This window comes from Mustela nigripes, chromosome 2 (assembly GCF_022355385.1).
Source record: "Mustela nigripes isolate SB6536 chromosome 2, MUSNIG.SB6536, whole genome shotgun sequence".
In the NCBI taxonomy this organism is placed as follows: Eukaryota; Metazoa; Chordata; class Mammalia; order Carnivora; family Mustelidae; genus Mustela; species Mustela nigripes.
The window spans coordinates 123551984-123567268 of record NC_081558.1 but is presented as its reverse complement, the minus strand read 5'-3'; the positions used below and the strand labels follow the sequence as shown (position 1 = coordinate 123567268).

At 42.7% G+C, this 15285-nt stretch overlaps 1 protein-coding gene across 2 annotated transcripts in view; it reads left to right on the top strand.

Annotated features, from left to right (window-relative positions):
- The window catches only part of FNDC3B (fibronectin type III domain containing 3B), a 338247-nt gene that overhangs the window by 278337 nt on the left and 44625 nt on the right, over positions 1 to 15285 (top strand). For both annotated transcript variants that reach the window (XM_059391541.1, XM_059391542.1), the window contains exons 13-21: positions 398 to 572; positions 2435 to 2521; positions 3926 to 4064; positions 6447 to 6518; positions 8499 to 8617; positions 11043 to 11148; positions 12070 to 12242; positions 14547 to 14660; positions 14978 to 15127. In XM_059391541.1, coding sequence (XP_059247524.1) covers positions 398 to 572; positions 2435 to 2521; positions 3926 to 4064; positions 6447 to 6518; positions 8499 to 8617; positions 11043 to 11148; positions 12070 to 12242; positions 14547 to 14660; positions 14978 to 15127 — 1135 coding nt within the window. The remainder of the gene's footprint in view (positions 1 to 397; positions 573 to 2434; positions 2522 to 3925; positions 4065 to 6446; positions 6519 to 8498; positions 8618 to 11042; positions 11149 to 12069; positions 12243 to 14546; positions 14661 to 14977; positions 15128 to 15285) is intronic.

Below are 15285 nucleotides of genomic sequence, written 5' to 3'. Positions count from 1 at the left end.
GTAAAGCAGTGTATTTCGTCAGCAGACACTGATTTGTGCTCATACTAATATGAGGGTTCCTTGGTAGCTGTGGGTCACAGCTTAGCACCTTTGCACAGTGTGTTGTCCTTTCTGCTGGGTGCTTTCGGGGGTTGGGAGATAAATCCTTAACAATGTTGTCCTGCAGCATGCTCTGCTTTTTTAGTAGCCGACTGGCAATCAGGCAAATGGAAAGGAGGGGTAGTAGGGAATATCACATAAAGGGTACTTGCAGTCCTTTGTTGGCCTGATCTGTCATGCCCCAGACTTTCCAGCCCAAGCCAGTTAGGCAGTAGGTGGGCCTATCCTTCTCTTTTAAAATTCCAAGACTCCTTCCATGTTCCTAAATGTATGTCTTTCTGGATTTGTCTCTCCATAGTGGTTATAGCCAAGAGGTGGTATGTTACACATTAGGAAACATTCCTCAGATGCCCTCTGCGCCAAGACTTGTCCGAGCTGGGGTCACATGGGTCACATTGCAGTGGAATAAACCAGAAGGCTGTTCACCCGAGGAAGCGGTCACCTACACCTTGGAAATCCAGGAGGATGAAAACGTAAGCCCTGCAGATTTTATACCCTTGCGTGTGTTCTGTATAAGTCAGTATTGTCATAACAGACAGAACGCCATAAAAGTGCACTAGCTACATAAGTTCAGAACCGAACTCTTTAATTTCTACCACTACCACCGCTGGCCGCAACCTGTCCTTCCCACAGTCTTGCCTATCTCAGGGCATGGCATTCCTGTCCTTGTGTTTGGGGAAGCCAGAAAATCTGGAGTTATCCTTGACCCCATCTATATAATCAGTCAGCAGATCCTTTTAAATCTGTGTCCATATATTAACCTGCAATCTGGCCATTTCTCAGTACCCAAGACTGCTACCCCTTCCTAAGCCACCATTATCCCATCCCTGGATTATTGCGGTGGTCTCTTTACGTATTTTCCCTCCGCTCACCTTTGTTATACTGTAGTCTGTTCTCCACAAGAAGCCGGGGTGATCTGTTAAGTAAACAGATCCGGTCGGTGCCCTCCTCAGAACCCTTCCTACTTCTGGGCCTTCCCCATCCTTCCAGAATAAAAGCTGGAGCCCTTACAATGCCTGCAAGGTCCCATGCTCTTCTGTTTTTCTTTCAGGTCCTTGCTTCTGCCTCTGTAGTCTCACAGGACACGCAGGCATGCCTTGACCTCAGGGCCTTTGCAGTTTCTGCGCCCGACAGCTTCAAGGCCCTTCCACTTCCTTTGACTCGTTTCCCTCATTTCCCTCATGTCTCCTCACATGTGACCTGTGCAGAGCCACCTTCCCGAAAACAGCATTATGCAGTAGAACTTTCCACAATGATGGAAATGGTCTGTAGTTTGTGCTATCCAGTAAAGGTAGCACCTAGTCACATGTGACGATTGAGCACTTGAAGTATGGCTGTGGGCCCACGGAACTGAATTCTGAATTGTACTTCATTTAAATTTAAAGAGCCCCACACGGCTACCTTATTTAACTGGCACAGCCCTAGAGGAGCACCTCACTCGACCCACCGCTCTGTCCTTTATCCAGCTTGATTTTCTTTGTCGTTGTCCTTAACATCCCGCAGCCTGCTTCATATTTATGTATAGGTTTTATTTTTTTTAATCACGGTCTCCACCTGGCATGTAAGTTTCTGGCAGGCAAGGCTTTATCTGTTCTTGGGCAGTGCTGAGCCCGTAGAAGGCAGAAGGAAGCCTGATGCCTCGGAGGTGCTCCGTAATCATTGACGGCTGGCTGGCTGGAGCCGTGCGTGATTGAGAATACTAGTGAATGACTTCTGCACATTGGGCTTTTAGAGGGTTACCTAGCCTCTTAAAGGATCATGCCTTTCCCATCCAGACTGTCCTTTCTCTCTTGGCCAGAAGAGGACACTGTGTGGTCAGAAAGCTCAGCCGCAGTTCGTTATGTAGCACATTGCAGCTACACGGTGAAGAGCCCGGAAGACGTTCTTCTCAGACTAACGTTAAATACATGTTTTTACGGTCCATGCTACTTTGTCACCTGGCCCTCCTTGGTGGTTTAATCCTTTGTTTAAAATGCTTATTGAGGAACTGGGAGAAGTTGGCTCCGGGAGGAGAGCATGTGGTGGCATCTTTTCCAGGGCGGATTTGCATCCTCTCAGGAGGAGAGCACTGTTCTCATGCACGTTCGAGCCTCACAATAAAGTTTGACCGACCCGGGAGAAACTATAATGAGATAAAGTCAGATTTTTACCTGATAGAGCTACAGCACTCTCTACAGCACCAAGGACTCTGACACTCTCTTTCTGCCGTCGCTGCTCGACGTCTGGCTGCTGGTGGTGGTGGAAAGAGGCAATAGAAAAATCCTAAACACAGAGGTATTTAGTAATGCCCAGTTTCCAGTGATACTGATGTTTCTTTCTGGCTTTGCCTTTGCAGGATAACCTTTTCCACCCGAAATACACTGGAGAGGACTTAACCTGTACTGTGAAAAATCTCAAAAGAAGCACACAGTATAAATTCAGGGTGAGTCAGTCATTTTGGTACCTGAACTAATTAAAAAAACAGCTGTTTCATGTTGCACCCATTTACCATTTCAAACGGACTCTGTAGGTGAAAAGATTTTTAAGTTTCACCATGCTTCACATTATTAAAGTAACACTTACAGAAGGCACACTGTACTTTAAATTTGAAAGCCGGGTTTTGAGAGGGGAACCTGTTGTCACATGCTGGAACAGACTGCATCACAGGGTGGCCGGGTGCCAGCGGCTGAGGGCACCCGAGCTGAACGCTCAGCGCACCTCTCACCCACACGTCCCCCCTTGCCCTCACGTGTTTCTCCTTTTAATTCGATTTCCCGTTCACCCTCCCTCTGCCTCTGCTCTTCTGCCCATTTCTTTTTTCTCCAGCTGTTTTTATGTTTCTTTTCCGTGCCCACTCTGTCCCTACTTAGGCATTGCCTTGGTCATCAGCCAGCACTATTAATGTCACCAGAGGACTCCGCACTGTAAGGAAAAGTGGAGCTCCCAGCCGCAGCCGTTAGAGCGAGCAGAGTGGTGGGCGGCGTTCTCGGTCACAGGGCTGTTTACCAATCTAGGGCCAAGTGCTGCAGGGTCTGCTAGGGCTGTGTCCTTTTTGGAGGGAGAAGTTCATCTTCTGAGTCTTCCCTTCCTTTTCCAGTTCTGGGGACCAAATGGTGTTTGACATGTAGTAGTCATTCAGTAAGTAGCTGTCAGATTATCCAGTGAAGTGTGGGACGGTTCGAGGAAAATGACAGTTTCTGATTTTTACCAAAATGCTCGTTATTTGGGGCCGGCTCTGAGAACATAGGGCTACTGCTAGCATTTCTCCACAAGGTGGCATTGCCCTCCTCTTAAGTAAATAAAGGCAGTTTTACCTGTTTTCCACGCCTCCTACTTTCCTTCCACAAAACAGTAAGAGCCAGGAAGTAACATACTGGTTTTGTTTTATGTCTTCTTGAAAGGGTAAAAATTTTAGTCTTTCGCTAAACCCACCTTTACTGTTTTAATTGTTCATAGCTAACTCTACAGGAAATAAGTACCTCGTAAAGGAAACACTTATAAATCGTTTGAGATTGTGAGAGAGGAAATGTATGTGTGTGTGTGCCTGTCTGTGTGAATTTACAGATGCCTTGATCTTGCCATGTTAAAAAGTGCCCATTTCAGGGTTCCTGAGCGGCTCAGTCAGTGAAGTGTCTGCCTTTGGCTCAGGTCATGATTCCAGGGTCCTGGGATGGAGCCCCACATCAGGCTCCCTGCTCAGCGGGGGTCAGCTGGTCCCTCTCCCTCTCTCTGTACATTCTCTCACACATGCTCTCTCAAATAAATAAATATTTTTTGTTAAAAATGCCCATTTCTTTAAAACCTGATATCTAAAGCACATTAATATTTCTTTTTGGTTGTATTATAGCTGACTGCTTCTAATGTGGAAGGGAAAAGTTGTCCAAGCGAAGTTCTGGTGTGTACGACAAGTCCTGACAGGCCTGGGCCTCCCACAAGACCCCTCATTAAAGGACCAGTTACATCTCATGGCTTTAGTGTCAAGTGGGGTATGTTTTGCTACTGTTCCTATTGCTTATTTTTGACAGATTTTTAGAAACTGATTAACTTCAGTAGTGACAAAGCAAAATACGAAATAAAAGGTGTTATTTGTGGGAGTTTTACAGATTTGGAATGTATGTATGAAAAACATCCAGAGAATTCCACCAACTGGTAAAATGGACAGTTTTAAGAGCATTTTACTTCCTTTATGGTTTTTCCTCTATTTTTCCTCCTATACTTTTAATATATTACTGATCTGAATGTAGTCATCTCTGAAAATATATTCATTCTTCAACAGCTTGCCATTACCAAATGGTAGTGATAGTTAATATAAAAAATTGATTTATAAAGTTAATATTGAAAGTAAAGTTCAGACTTCAGGTATGTCATCATAAGAAACTTTGATGTACAGAATGTTCAAGTGAAGAAGAACTAGGAAAACTTTAGTTTTTATAGTTGTTTGTATGTAACCAGAAGTTCTGAACTTCAAGAATTTTTCACTTGAGGTTATTTTGTGGTGCTTGGAGGGTATCAAGCAAAAGGATGTTGTGGTTCACCTCTGCAGCATGGATTATTTCAATGACATGAAGGCTGTTAGAGGAGTGCCTGGGTGGCACAGCTGGTTAAGCATCCCAGTCTCGATTTCTGCTCAGGTTGTGATCTCAGGGTTGTGAGATTGAGCCCAACATTGGGACCCGGGCTCAGAGTGGAGTTGGCTGAGTTTCTTTCTCCCTCTCCCTCTGCCCCTCCCCAACACGCACTTGTGCATGTGCTGGCTTGCTCTCTCTCAATAAATAAAACTTAAAAAAAGAATTGAATGCCATTAGAAGAAACACTTGCAATTATATGTAAAACTACTATGACATATGTAATTGTCACTAATGTGTCATAATAGCTACCCGAAAGGCAAAAAATAAAAGGAGAAATTTAAAATAAGAGTTTACCTGGCAGCCAAGTAATGTAAAGGGAATTTGAAATATTAAACTCTTGGGGCACCCAACTGGCTCAGTGGAAAGAGCATACAACTCTTGATTTCGGAGTTGTGAGTTCGAGCCCCAGGTTAGGTGCAGAGATTACTTAAAATTTTTTTTAATAAAATATTATTCAACTGTTATTGGAGGATCAACCATCGAGACATAAAACTGTATCAGGTCACCTAAAAATTTTGAGGCAGAATTATTAGGATACCTGTTTCCTTGAAAGATAGATATGATAAAGAAACTGTAAAAATTTAGGTGTGGTTTTTGCCAGATTGTAAAGCTTTTTTCTCAGAGAAGTCTAGAAAGTTCCATAAATACTAAATATTTACTTTCATTAGCCATATGCTAAAATATTTAACATCATTGGGGCACCTGGGTGGCTCAGTAGGTTAAAGCCTCTGCCTTCGGCTCAGGTCATGATTCCAGGGTCCTGGGATCAAGCCTCACATTGGACTCTTCAGCTCAGCGGGAAGCCTGCTTCCTCCTCCCTCTCTCTGCCTGCCTCTCCACCTACTCGTAATCTCTCTCTGTCAAATAAATAAACAAAATCTTAAAAAAAAAAATTAACTTCACTACTATTGTTTTAAGTATCTTCTTCATGAAATTTGTATACAGTAATGGAAATGCCAAGTGAAATAAGGGAAGAAAAGTTCCTGAATCAATACCCAAATACAGAAGTACAGACTGAGAGTAGAGTAAATTCTGCATAGTCTTGCAAAATTATAATGCAAGGTATTTTTCTGCTCAGAAAAGAAAACTCTTGCAGGCCCAGAGTTAGTGGAGTAAATACCCGACATCCATAGGGCTCTGGTAATACGCCAGCACCCCTTCCTCAAACCACCTCTTTGGTGCACGTTCTCATGGATCCACAACTTTGGCTGCATATCAGGTTCACTTGGGACCTGCAGTATGCTTAATAGCAAACTGTGATGGAACAGATCATTACATTCTCATGTTCTGTTTGTCTTGTCAGTGAATTTGTGCACTTCTCTTTCCTTTCTTCTCCATCTCAAAAGAATCTGGTTGCTGGTAACTTAAAGTACAGAATGAAATAATGATAAAGGAAATATATATTTCACTTCACATAGAAATTATTAAATATTAAAAAATTCTCAAGTAGAGTTGACTTAACTCTTAGAAAAATCAATTCATATTTTGAATTTTGCTCATGTTTCACTAAATTAACTCTGATATTTCTAGCTCTAGAACTTTGAATAATCTGAGCACATTCTGGGTTTCTTGATGTTTTCGCTGCTTTTGTTTTTCAAGAACAATACAGTAATGGTTTTACTTTTTGTTTAAATCCAGAATTAAGGCAGTATGATGTTACATGAATGTCTGTGTTCTAATGTTATTTGCTGATAAAAGTCAATGCCTTCGTAACTAATAAGGCCGTTGCTTACTTTCCAGATCCTCCAAAGGACAACGGTGGTTCAGAAATACTCAAGTACTTGCTGGAGATTACTGATGGAAATTCTGAAGGTGAAGTGTTGGGAAATCGTTTTACTCAAATCCAGTAGCAGCCCCTATTATCCGATATGATAGACAGCTTTGTAGTCGCAGTAGGCATAGTGAGCAGCCATTCATTCTACTGATATTTATGAGAAATAAAGCTGAATCACTTACTTAGAGTTTTCTCTTTTACACACAGCATCAGGGATGAGAGTGTGCTTAAAAGGTACATTTTTATCATGTTTTTAAATTTTCCATGCCATTTCTTTAAACCAGTGGTCCTAATTAATAGAATAATTACATTTTTGTCCCCTCTCTTAGCACACTTTCTCTGGAAATTCTTATAAGCAGAAGAGTGTCAGAAGCAGTCACCAGGAAGGATGGGGTGGAGACAGCAGACAAGTTCAATAATCTACAAATCCCCACGTACAGTGAGAGCAAACAAAAGATAGTATTCCCGTGAGCTTGTGATAGTGTCACACTTTTATATCAAGTTTAGCAAATGTCTTTCTGTCTGTGGGACATCTGAGTCAAATTATTCATCACCTGTCATACTGTGTGGATTAAAGCAGTACCATGTTAAAGATCGAATTCCTTCAATAATGCCTTTTAAAAAATTCTTCGATTTTTTTTTAATAAAATTCATTAGGCTTTAATAGAAAAAAGCATAGTTATCAGAACTCTAAAAATGACATATCTCACCACTCTGATAATCCCTTTAACCACTCATTAAAAAAAAAAAAAAAAAAGTGATTTATGGCATACGGCAAAAAGAAAGAGCAGTAGCACTGACTTTTACAAACAGGCGGCACAGGTGTGTGCCTGTCTTCTGTTCTGTACCTCAGCAGCCACCTGGAGTACTTTGGTTTTCATGTCAGTCTGCTTCTCTTTTAAGCTAAAAACATGAGAATGCTTTGAGATGGGCACAGCTGTTTTAATAGACATAAAATCATATTCTGGGCTAAAAATTTGTATGAGATTTTTACATTAGAAAACCTCCTCCCTAGGAGAGAAGTCAGGTGTATCCAGTGACTCCTTGTGAAAAATCTAAGTATATTTTGAGCTTTCGTGCCTCTCTTGGCCATTGTTATCCAATCAAAAGTAGACACCATTCTGTCCTTAAAGTTTTGCCAGCACATAAAGTGGGCTCTTTTCTGTTGTCCCTGTTCTCATTTGCCCCTACACAGGTTTTTAACCAGTAGTGTCAGAATAATGCTTTATAATGCCCCCCGTCCTTGGCCCTGGTTCCTGTGCCTTCCTGGTAAATCCATCCTACTAAGGAGCTTGGGGAGGGTTTGGGAGGCAAAGCAGCCCCCGACCCTTTCTCCCTGGTGGTATTAGCTTCCGCAGGCACCAGATCTCTCCTGGGACCCTGCTTGCTTGCTTTAACCGCCAGAAGTGGTCATAGGACTCAGTCACACCGAGTGCTTCATCTTCATTTGTCAGCCTCCCAGCCATTTCTGTCTTTTAAATGAGTTCCATGAAGAGAGCAGGCTTTGCCCCAAAGGACTCCGTCTCTAACAGGAGGATTTCACTTACTGTGACCTCCCTGTAGATGACAGCACGAGAGACTCTGTAGCATATCCCAGGCTGCCCAGCAGCCTTCCCCATACCCGCTGAGCCTCCTTCCCTGATGACGGGCTCACTGCACCCTGGACCTTGCCCTCTGTTACTGCTTGTTGCCCACCCCCTCCCCATGCCCACTACAGATTCTATGTGGTTTCTAGCATCCAAACCTCATAGTCAGCGAATGTAATAATGCTGGATTGAATAGTCTAGCCTGCAGTACTAAGTATTAAAAATGACTCTGTGTGAATTTTAAATGTTTAACTTTGTGAAGGAAATGGTAAGAGGACCCTTGGCTATTTAAAAAAAAAAAAAAAAAGTAAAGAAAGAATAGGAGGTGCTGGTTTCTCATGGCAACCACTTGGAAATGTTCCTCAGCTGTAATGGTTGATCCGATGACATTTTCCGGAAGGCATAAACTCACACCTGAGTCTTGTCTTACAGCGAGTCAGTGGGAGGTGGCGTACAGCGGATCAGCAACAGAATACACTTTCACCCACTTGAAACCAGGCACTTTGTACAAACTTCGAGCATGCTGCATCAGCACCGGTGGACACAGTCAGGTGGGTTTTGTTTTGGTGTAAAAGTAAACTTCTTGGGGCAAGTTCAGGCAACCAGTCCGTAACATCCAAATAAAATTATTTAAAATGTGTTTGAAAACTTGAGTTTTTTAAATTGTGCTTTAGAGGACAAAAAAGCTAGGCCCTGATGATAGTCAGCTGAATCGTGGTGTTGTCAGGTACATTGGTCACTTAGTTATTTCTTAGAAGACTCTGGCATGATCACGTGTGACAGCTAAAAATTGAATGTTGCCTGACATTCATATTAGCTCAGTCAGAGGATCCTCGTTATTGCAGTGATACCAAGAACGTAGAATTTAGAGTCAAAAAGATAACGACCTCTTGTTCAGCTCTGCTGTTACCACATCTGGCAATTTTGTGAGGATGAGATACACTTTCCTCAAGGTGCTTTACTGCCATCTGCTGGAAAATTATTACAAAAACTGTAAATTTGTGATGGCAGAGCTGAATGACACCTTTGCAGTTGTGCAGTGCACAACTTACACAGCTGTAGGCAGCAGCATATTCTTTATTGTCTGCTCTTAATTTGACCTTAGACCAGCCAGTTAACATGTCAGGAGCCTTGGTGTCAGCCACAACGTGTTCTCGTACACTCAAAATAACCTCATAAATACACAGGGCATGCCCTAGAGATCAGATGGTTGTTGTCTAAATGGCTTTAACTTACATTCAGAAAGTGCATGAAAGGCAAGATCGTCAAAAGCCATTTTCCTTGTAAGAATCTTTAACACTATGGTTTGAAAGTGGTCCTGAGAGAGAGACTGAGAGATGGTGGCTTAGGACCCTCTGCTGGGTTTATTTTTCACAAGAACACTTGCCGTTAAGGCACCTAGCTTTGCAGTCAGTGGTCAGCATACCTCCAGGTTGTCTTGAGTTTATTTTCTCCCTGCCTCCCCGTCCCCTGTAAGGATAGCGTATTGGGATGTCTCGACTATCCATATAGAGAGACTGTTTGGAAAGGGGGTCCAGTGAGACCGTTCTCCAGTGCCAGAGCTCTCTGGAATGCTTCTCGGGGTTACCCACACCAAAGCCAGACTGTCAGCCGGTGTGTGAGGGACAGTGCTGCCTGAAAATATGGAGTCTGTCTCCTCTGTAACACTTCTCAGGAAGAAGTTCTGTTGAGGAGTTCTGTGTGTTCCTCCCCCACCTTGTTTTCTCCAGACTCGGGATCAGACTGTCATCTTTCACATCACCAGCCTTACCCAAACAGATCCTACAAGAAGAAGGCCTACTTATTTTAGCATTAACAGAACCTGCTGGCTAATGTCAGACTCAGTTGATTAATAGTGAATTTATTTGCTTTCCTGCTCTATGTGGATGGTTTGCCATTTATGGCACATTTAAAAATTTCATCCAGCTGTTGTTTTGTGTTTTCTCTCCTCATGAAGGCTCTCTCTAATTTGGGTAATTTAAGGGAAAGTAATTGTGTGCTTAGAATAGACAACCCCTATCTGTGAATCTGACTTCAGAAATAATCATTTTTACCAGTGCCATATGCAGTCAGTATATGGTCACACTTCGCATACACATGAGAGGGGGTGTGGTTGCATGAAAATTATGTCTACACAAGTAGGACATGGCATCAGAAATCTGAGCTCAGGCTTTAGCAAAATCAAAGAGTAGGATACAGCCAAAGTCGAACCATAGCACAGGAAAAAAATGGGATGAAGTGTAGGAGAACACAGCCAGCCCACCCATGTTGATACTCGCCACTCTGTGGCTCCTGCAACCTTTGTTTCACAGCCAGCCACTCATGCTGGACACTCACATCCAAGAATTTGGTTTCCTCCACCTCCTGTCCTCCCCCTTTCCCTTCTCTTCGTTATGGTGATCCACTGCCTTGTCTGAGTTTTGGTTTCTTTTAACTTTTCTATTTGCTTTACCCATCCCCCTTACAAAACTCCAAATCCAGTTTTGCACATCTGTAGCTCTTCTTAAATGGAGGGGCGGGAGAAGGATGGGAATTCTTGTCCTCAACATACTTTAATAATGTTTTGAATTATTTCCTAACTTTTTCAAGTCTTATGTATTAATTTATTTCCTCAATTGGAATAAAGATTTTATTTTTTTATTTGACAGAGAGAGATCACAAGTAGGCAGAGAGGCAGGCAGAGAGAGAGAGAGAGAGGGAAGCAGGCTCCCCGCTGAGCAGAGAGCCCGATGCGGGACTCGATCCCAGGACCCTGAGATCATGACCTGAGCCGAAGGCAATGGCTTAACCAACTGAGCCACCCAGCCGCCCTGGAATAAAGATATTTTTGAGAAAAAAAAATTATGTGTTACACATTCAGTATGTAACCCCCTGTTGGCAGCATGTTTGGTTGGAGGGTAGAATTTGCCTGGTATGTAGCAGTCTTGTGAATTCACAGGAGCTGATAGATGGTTCTCTCCGCTTTTTCTCCTGCAGTGTTCTGAAAGTCTCCCTGCTCGCACACTAAGCATTGCACCAGGTCAGTGTCGACCACCGAGGGTCTTGGGTCGACCAAAGCACAAAGAAGTCCACTTAGAGTGGGGTGAGTGAATACAACTTGACATTGACATTAACAACTGGGACAACTGGAGATTGAAGCTAAGATTTAATGCTTTGTTACTAAGTCATCAGTCTTCTGAAAACCATCATGGTTTTGGCTCAGAATGTCCATTTTCTGTTGAACTTGTATTGGCCTGGGTTTGTGTTCTCTGCACTGTCACTTCTCCTCCTGTGCCCAACAGTGCCCCCCATGCTGGGTGGGCATCTCTGACCTTCAGGGGGCACTTTCCTAGATCTTGCAGAGCAGCCAGTCTTGTTCAGGAATTTTTCAACTTCATTTTGCAACTTCATTCACAAGCATGAATTGATTGTGATCAATTTAGAGATAAAAGCGAGAGGTGCTTCATATAGTGACGTCTCATCCTTTTGTCCAGTGGGTCCTGGTGTTCTGCAGTATTGATTCAAGTTGTATGAGCATTTCCTGTGGTAGCAGCAGTTGACAGCATGTAAAATTGCAGATACAAACCTGCAAACTCTGACTGTTTTTCCCCACCACCTATGTCTACCACATTAAAAAAATACTGCGCCAACTTGGGGTCATTGACCTTGATTTAATGAGACCTTTGGTTTTAAATTAAATAGAAGATTTTCTTCTTCTGTAGCTTCCTTTCCTTAGATTATAAAGACATTTGCCTGATGGTTCTGTTGTTTTCAAACTATTTTTTTAATGTAAGTAAATGTACTCAAACGTTCTTGCTTTGGAAACTACAGATAGTATCATTCAGAAACTCCTCCGTATCTCTTTTCTTTTGGGGTGGGCGGTGGGGAGTGCTCTTCTGTGAGCGGGATACTGAGGACCAGCTACCCCACATAATGTTTTGCAAACCTGGTGGGAAACCAGGTATGATGTGGTCAGCTGGAAGCACAAGAATATTCTAAGATGAAATTCATTCTCCATTCCCAGACGTTCCTGCCTCCGAAAGTGGCTGTGAGGTCTCAGAGTACAGCGTGGAGATGACAGAGCCTGAGGATGTAGCTTCGGAGGTGTACCATGGGCCAGAGCTCGAGTGCACTGTCGGCAACCTGCTCCCCGGCACTGTGTATCGTTTCCGGGTCAGGGCTCTGAATGACGGAGGGGTGAGTACACGCCTGTATGCCACAATCCAGATATAAGGTTCTAACTTCCGTATCCACCCTCCTGAAATTCCTCAGCGGCATGTAGCCAACCTTGATGACCATTAAGGTCTGAAGTACATTGATTGTTGTGATTGCCTATTGACCCAGTACTGAAAATTTTGTTTTATCCTTGTATCATTCTATTTTTTTTTTCTAAGATTTTATTTATTTATTTGAGAGAGAAAGAAAAACCATGCAAGGAAGGGGGAGATGGGGGCAGAGGGAGAAGCAGACTCCTGCTGAGCAGGAAGCTCAATGCAGGGCTTCATCCCAGGACCCCGGGACCATGACCTGAGTCCAAGGCAGATGCTTAACCACCCAAGCCACCCAGGTGCCCCTCATATCATTCTATTAAGGAAGAGTTCAAGGTTAATAAGAACATCACCCTTTAGATGTTTTTGGTGTTTTTTTTTTTTAATAATTTCCTACTTGCTTATTGACTGTATTAATCAGTTCTGAGAAATTAGGATTACATAATCACTCCTTTACCATATTGTCTAAATGACCCAGCAGTATCTTAGGTTAGTTCTCAGAACTGGAGTGGGATAGAAGGTAGGGAGGCCAGCTTCTCATTTTTGCTTTGTTTCAAGGGTAGACTGGAAAACTCTTCTCGGCCCTGCCTTCTGCTCCTCTGGGAGGTGTCAAGGTAGCCTGTCAGAGACTGAGTCAGTCTCTGTATTACACCTATATTTTAATTGCAGAATGATGTGGGTTGAGGGGAGATTGACGATAAGAACAAGGTAACCAGATAGTGTCAGGCTTTGTGGCTCAGACTGCTGCTACAGAACCCCCCCAGGTGTACTCACAAGTCACACGGTCAAGTCCATACAGATAAATAGATGGAATTAATTGATGGAATTTTTAAAAATAAGGAAGCACTGCCAACAGCGGCATGAAGTTGGCAGTGACTTTTTCTCATTGTAGGTTGTCCTGCTCGAGTCTGACAGAGGGGAACGTGTTGGTCTCTAGGCCATTTTCCGCTAGCCATGCTCACAGTGAAAACATTTGTTCTAAAGTAGGACTACAAGCCTTTACCAGGAGCTGGATTCCTTCTAAATTCCCAGTTGGGAAGGAATTTTAGACACAGCACAACTATTGAAATTAAAAAAAAAAAAAAAAAAAGACCAGCGTAATACTAACCAATAAAAGTGTTTTGATGAGAAGATGCACCTGAATATTATAATATGATTAAAAAGAGCATGAAAGGTGATGACCACAGATGCTGCGGAAATAATCATATTGTTGTTTTTGCTCATTTTCCCGTCCGCTGTTCAGGGCATCTCCGTCATAACAAAGATAAATGTGTAGCTCTGGGGCTCTGAGTTTTACTTTCTGTCTCCTTTCACTAATTTATCATCTAAAAAAAATTGTCCTCAGCCTCAGTTTAATCCTGTTCTATTGAAAGCTAACCACATACGTGACTATAGCCCGCTTCTGAGGTCTGCTCCAGAAAGCCTCTCTCCCATCCACCAGCCCCCCAGAGTATTTGCAGATTATCTTGGAAAATTTGACTGGTTTTTTGGTTGTTGGGTTTTCGGGGGGGGGGGGTTAATCTTTTTTTTACGATTTTGGAAAAGCATTGTCATACACCTCATTAGCCTAGAAATTATTTTATTTTGTTCTTTGCCCCAGCTATTTCTGGTATCACAAATTCCACTATTAAATTGGGTGACTCTGGCTCTCTCGAAATAATGGCGGTTGGCTCTAAGTAGTGTGATCACTGAAGGCCTTTTAAAGAACAGAGGAGTGTAGTATAAACCTTCAAATAGTTGAAATGGTGGGGTGATGCTGAGAACGTTAACAGGAGCTTTCATTTTAAAATGGAAAACACCAGTAACTAGAAGAAAGAGTCAGAATTTGATAACCAGTTTCAAGTAGGTTTTTGTGTGTTGAAAATTAAACTGTGGTGTACATCTGACCTCGTTTCCTTTGATACCCTATGAGGAGTGCTAAAACAGAACGTCGTCTTGTGTCAAAATCAGCATGTTTTTGTTTCTGATGTCAGTAAAGGAAAAATGGTAAACCAACCTTGTGATCATTGAATAAAAAGACTATACATACATAATAGACATTCACCACTCAGGGATTGAATTTAGGAAAAAACCTTATACGCATCCAACTGAGAGTGAAAACCGTTAGGTAATAATTCTTTAATCAGTTGTACTGTGAATGCTGTTAACCTAGATTTCATACGCGCGCACACACACACACACACAACACGTGTGCATACAACATGCACATGGGCCTATGTGTATTCTCTTTCAGTATGGACCCTATTCCGATGTCTCAGAGATTACCACTGCTGCCGGGCCCCCTGGACAGTGCAAAGCACCTTGTATTTCTTTTACACCTGAGGGATGCGTCCTTGTGAGTTGGGAGGTAAGTCAGGCGCACATTCTGCATCGACTTCTATTTCTTCTGTTTTATGTGCCCCCAAATGCAAGTTACAAGGAGCCTACAGAGCTAAAATTCACACATAACACATTAATCTCCCTTGGCGTTTGCTGATACTTAGGGTCATCCACATTTTATCACTTGTCAGAACGGAGAGGAAATTGAGTATCTCTTTCATGTCTTTCTTTTGTATTTGAAGTATCCAGGGGCACATTGCTTTTTTCCCAGTTCAGTTAGTTGAACACAAGCATCATAGGCTTTTCTTCTCAGTGAAATTAACTACTTGAGTTTCTGCTTTCTAGAGTCCTGAGAGCTCTGGTGCCGACATTTCGGAGTACAGGTTGGAATGGGGAGAAGATGAAGAATCCTTAGAACTCATTTATCATGGGACAGACACCGGCTTTGAGATAAGGGATCTGTTGCCTGCTGCACAATATTGCTGTAGACTACAGGTAGGTGGACATTACTTAATGTCACTCCTAGGCCCTGGTGTCCCATGAGACATTCCGGGGAACTTACTCAAAGGCCTGTGATTGAAGCTGTCAAGAGGGATGATATGGAAAAGAGTCCTTTTAAGTAAAAATAAATGTAATTGTCTTGGTGCCTTATA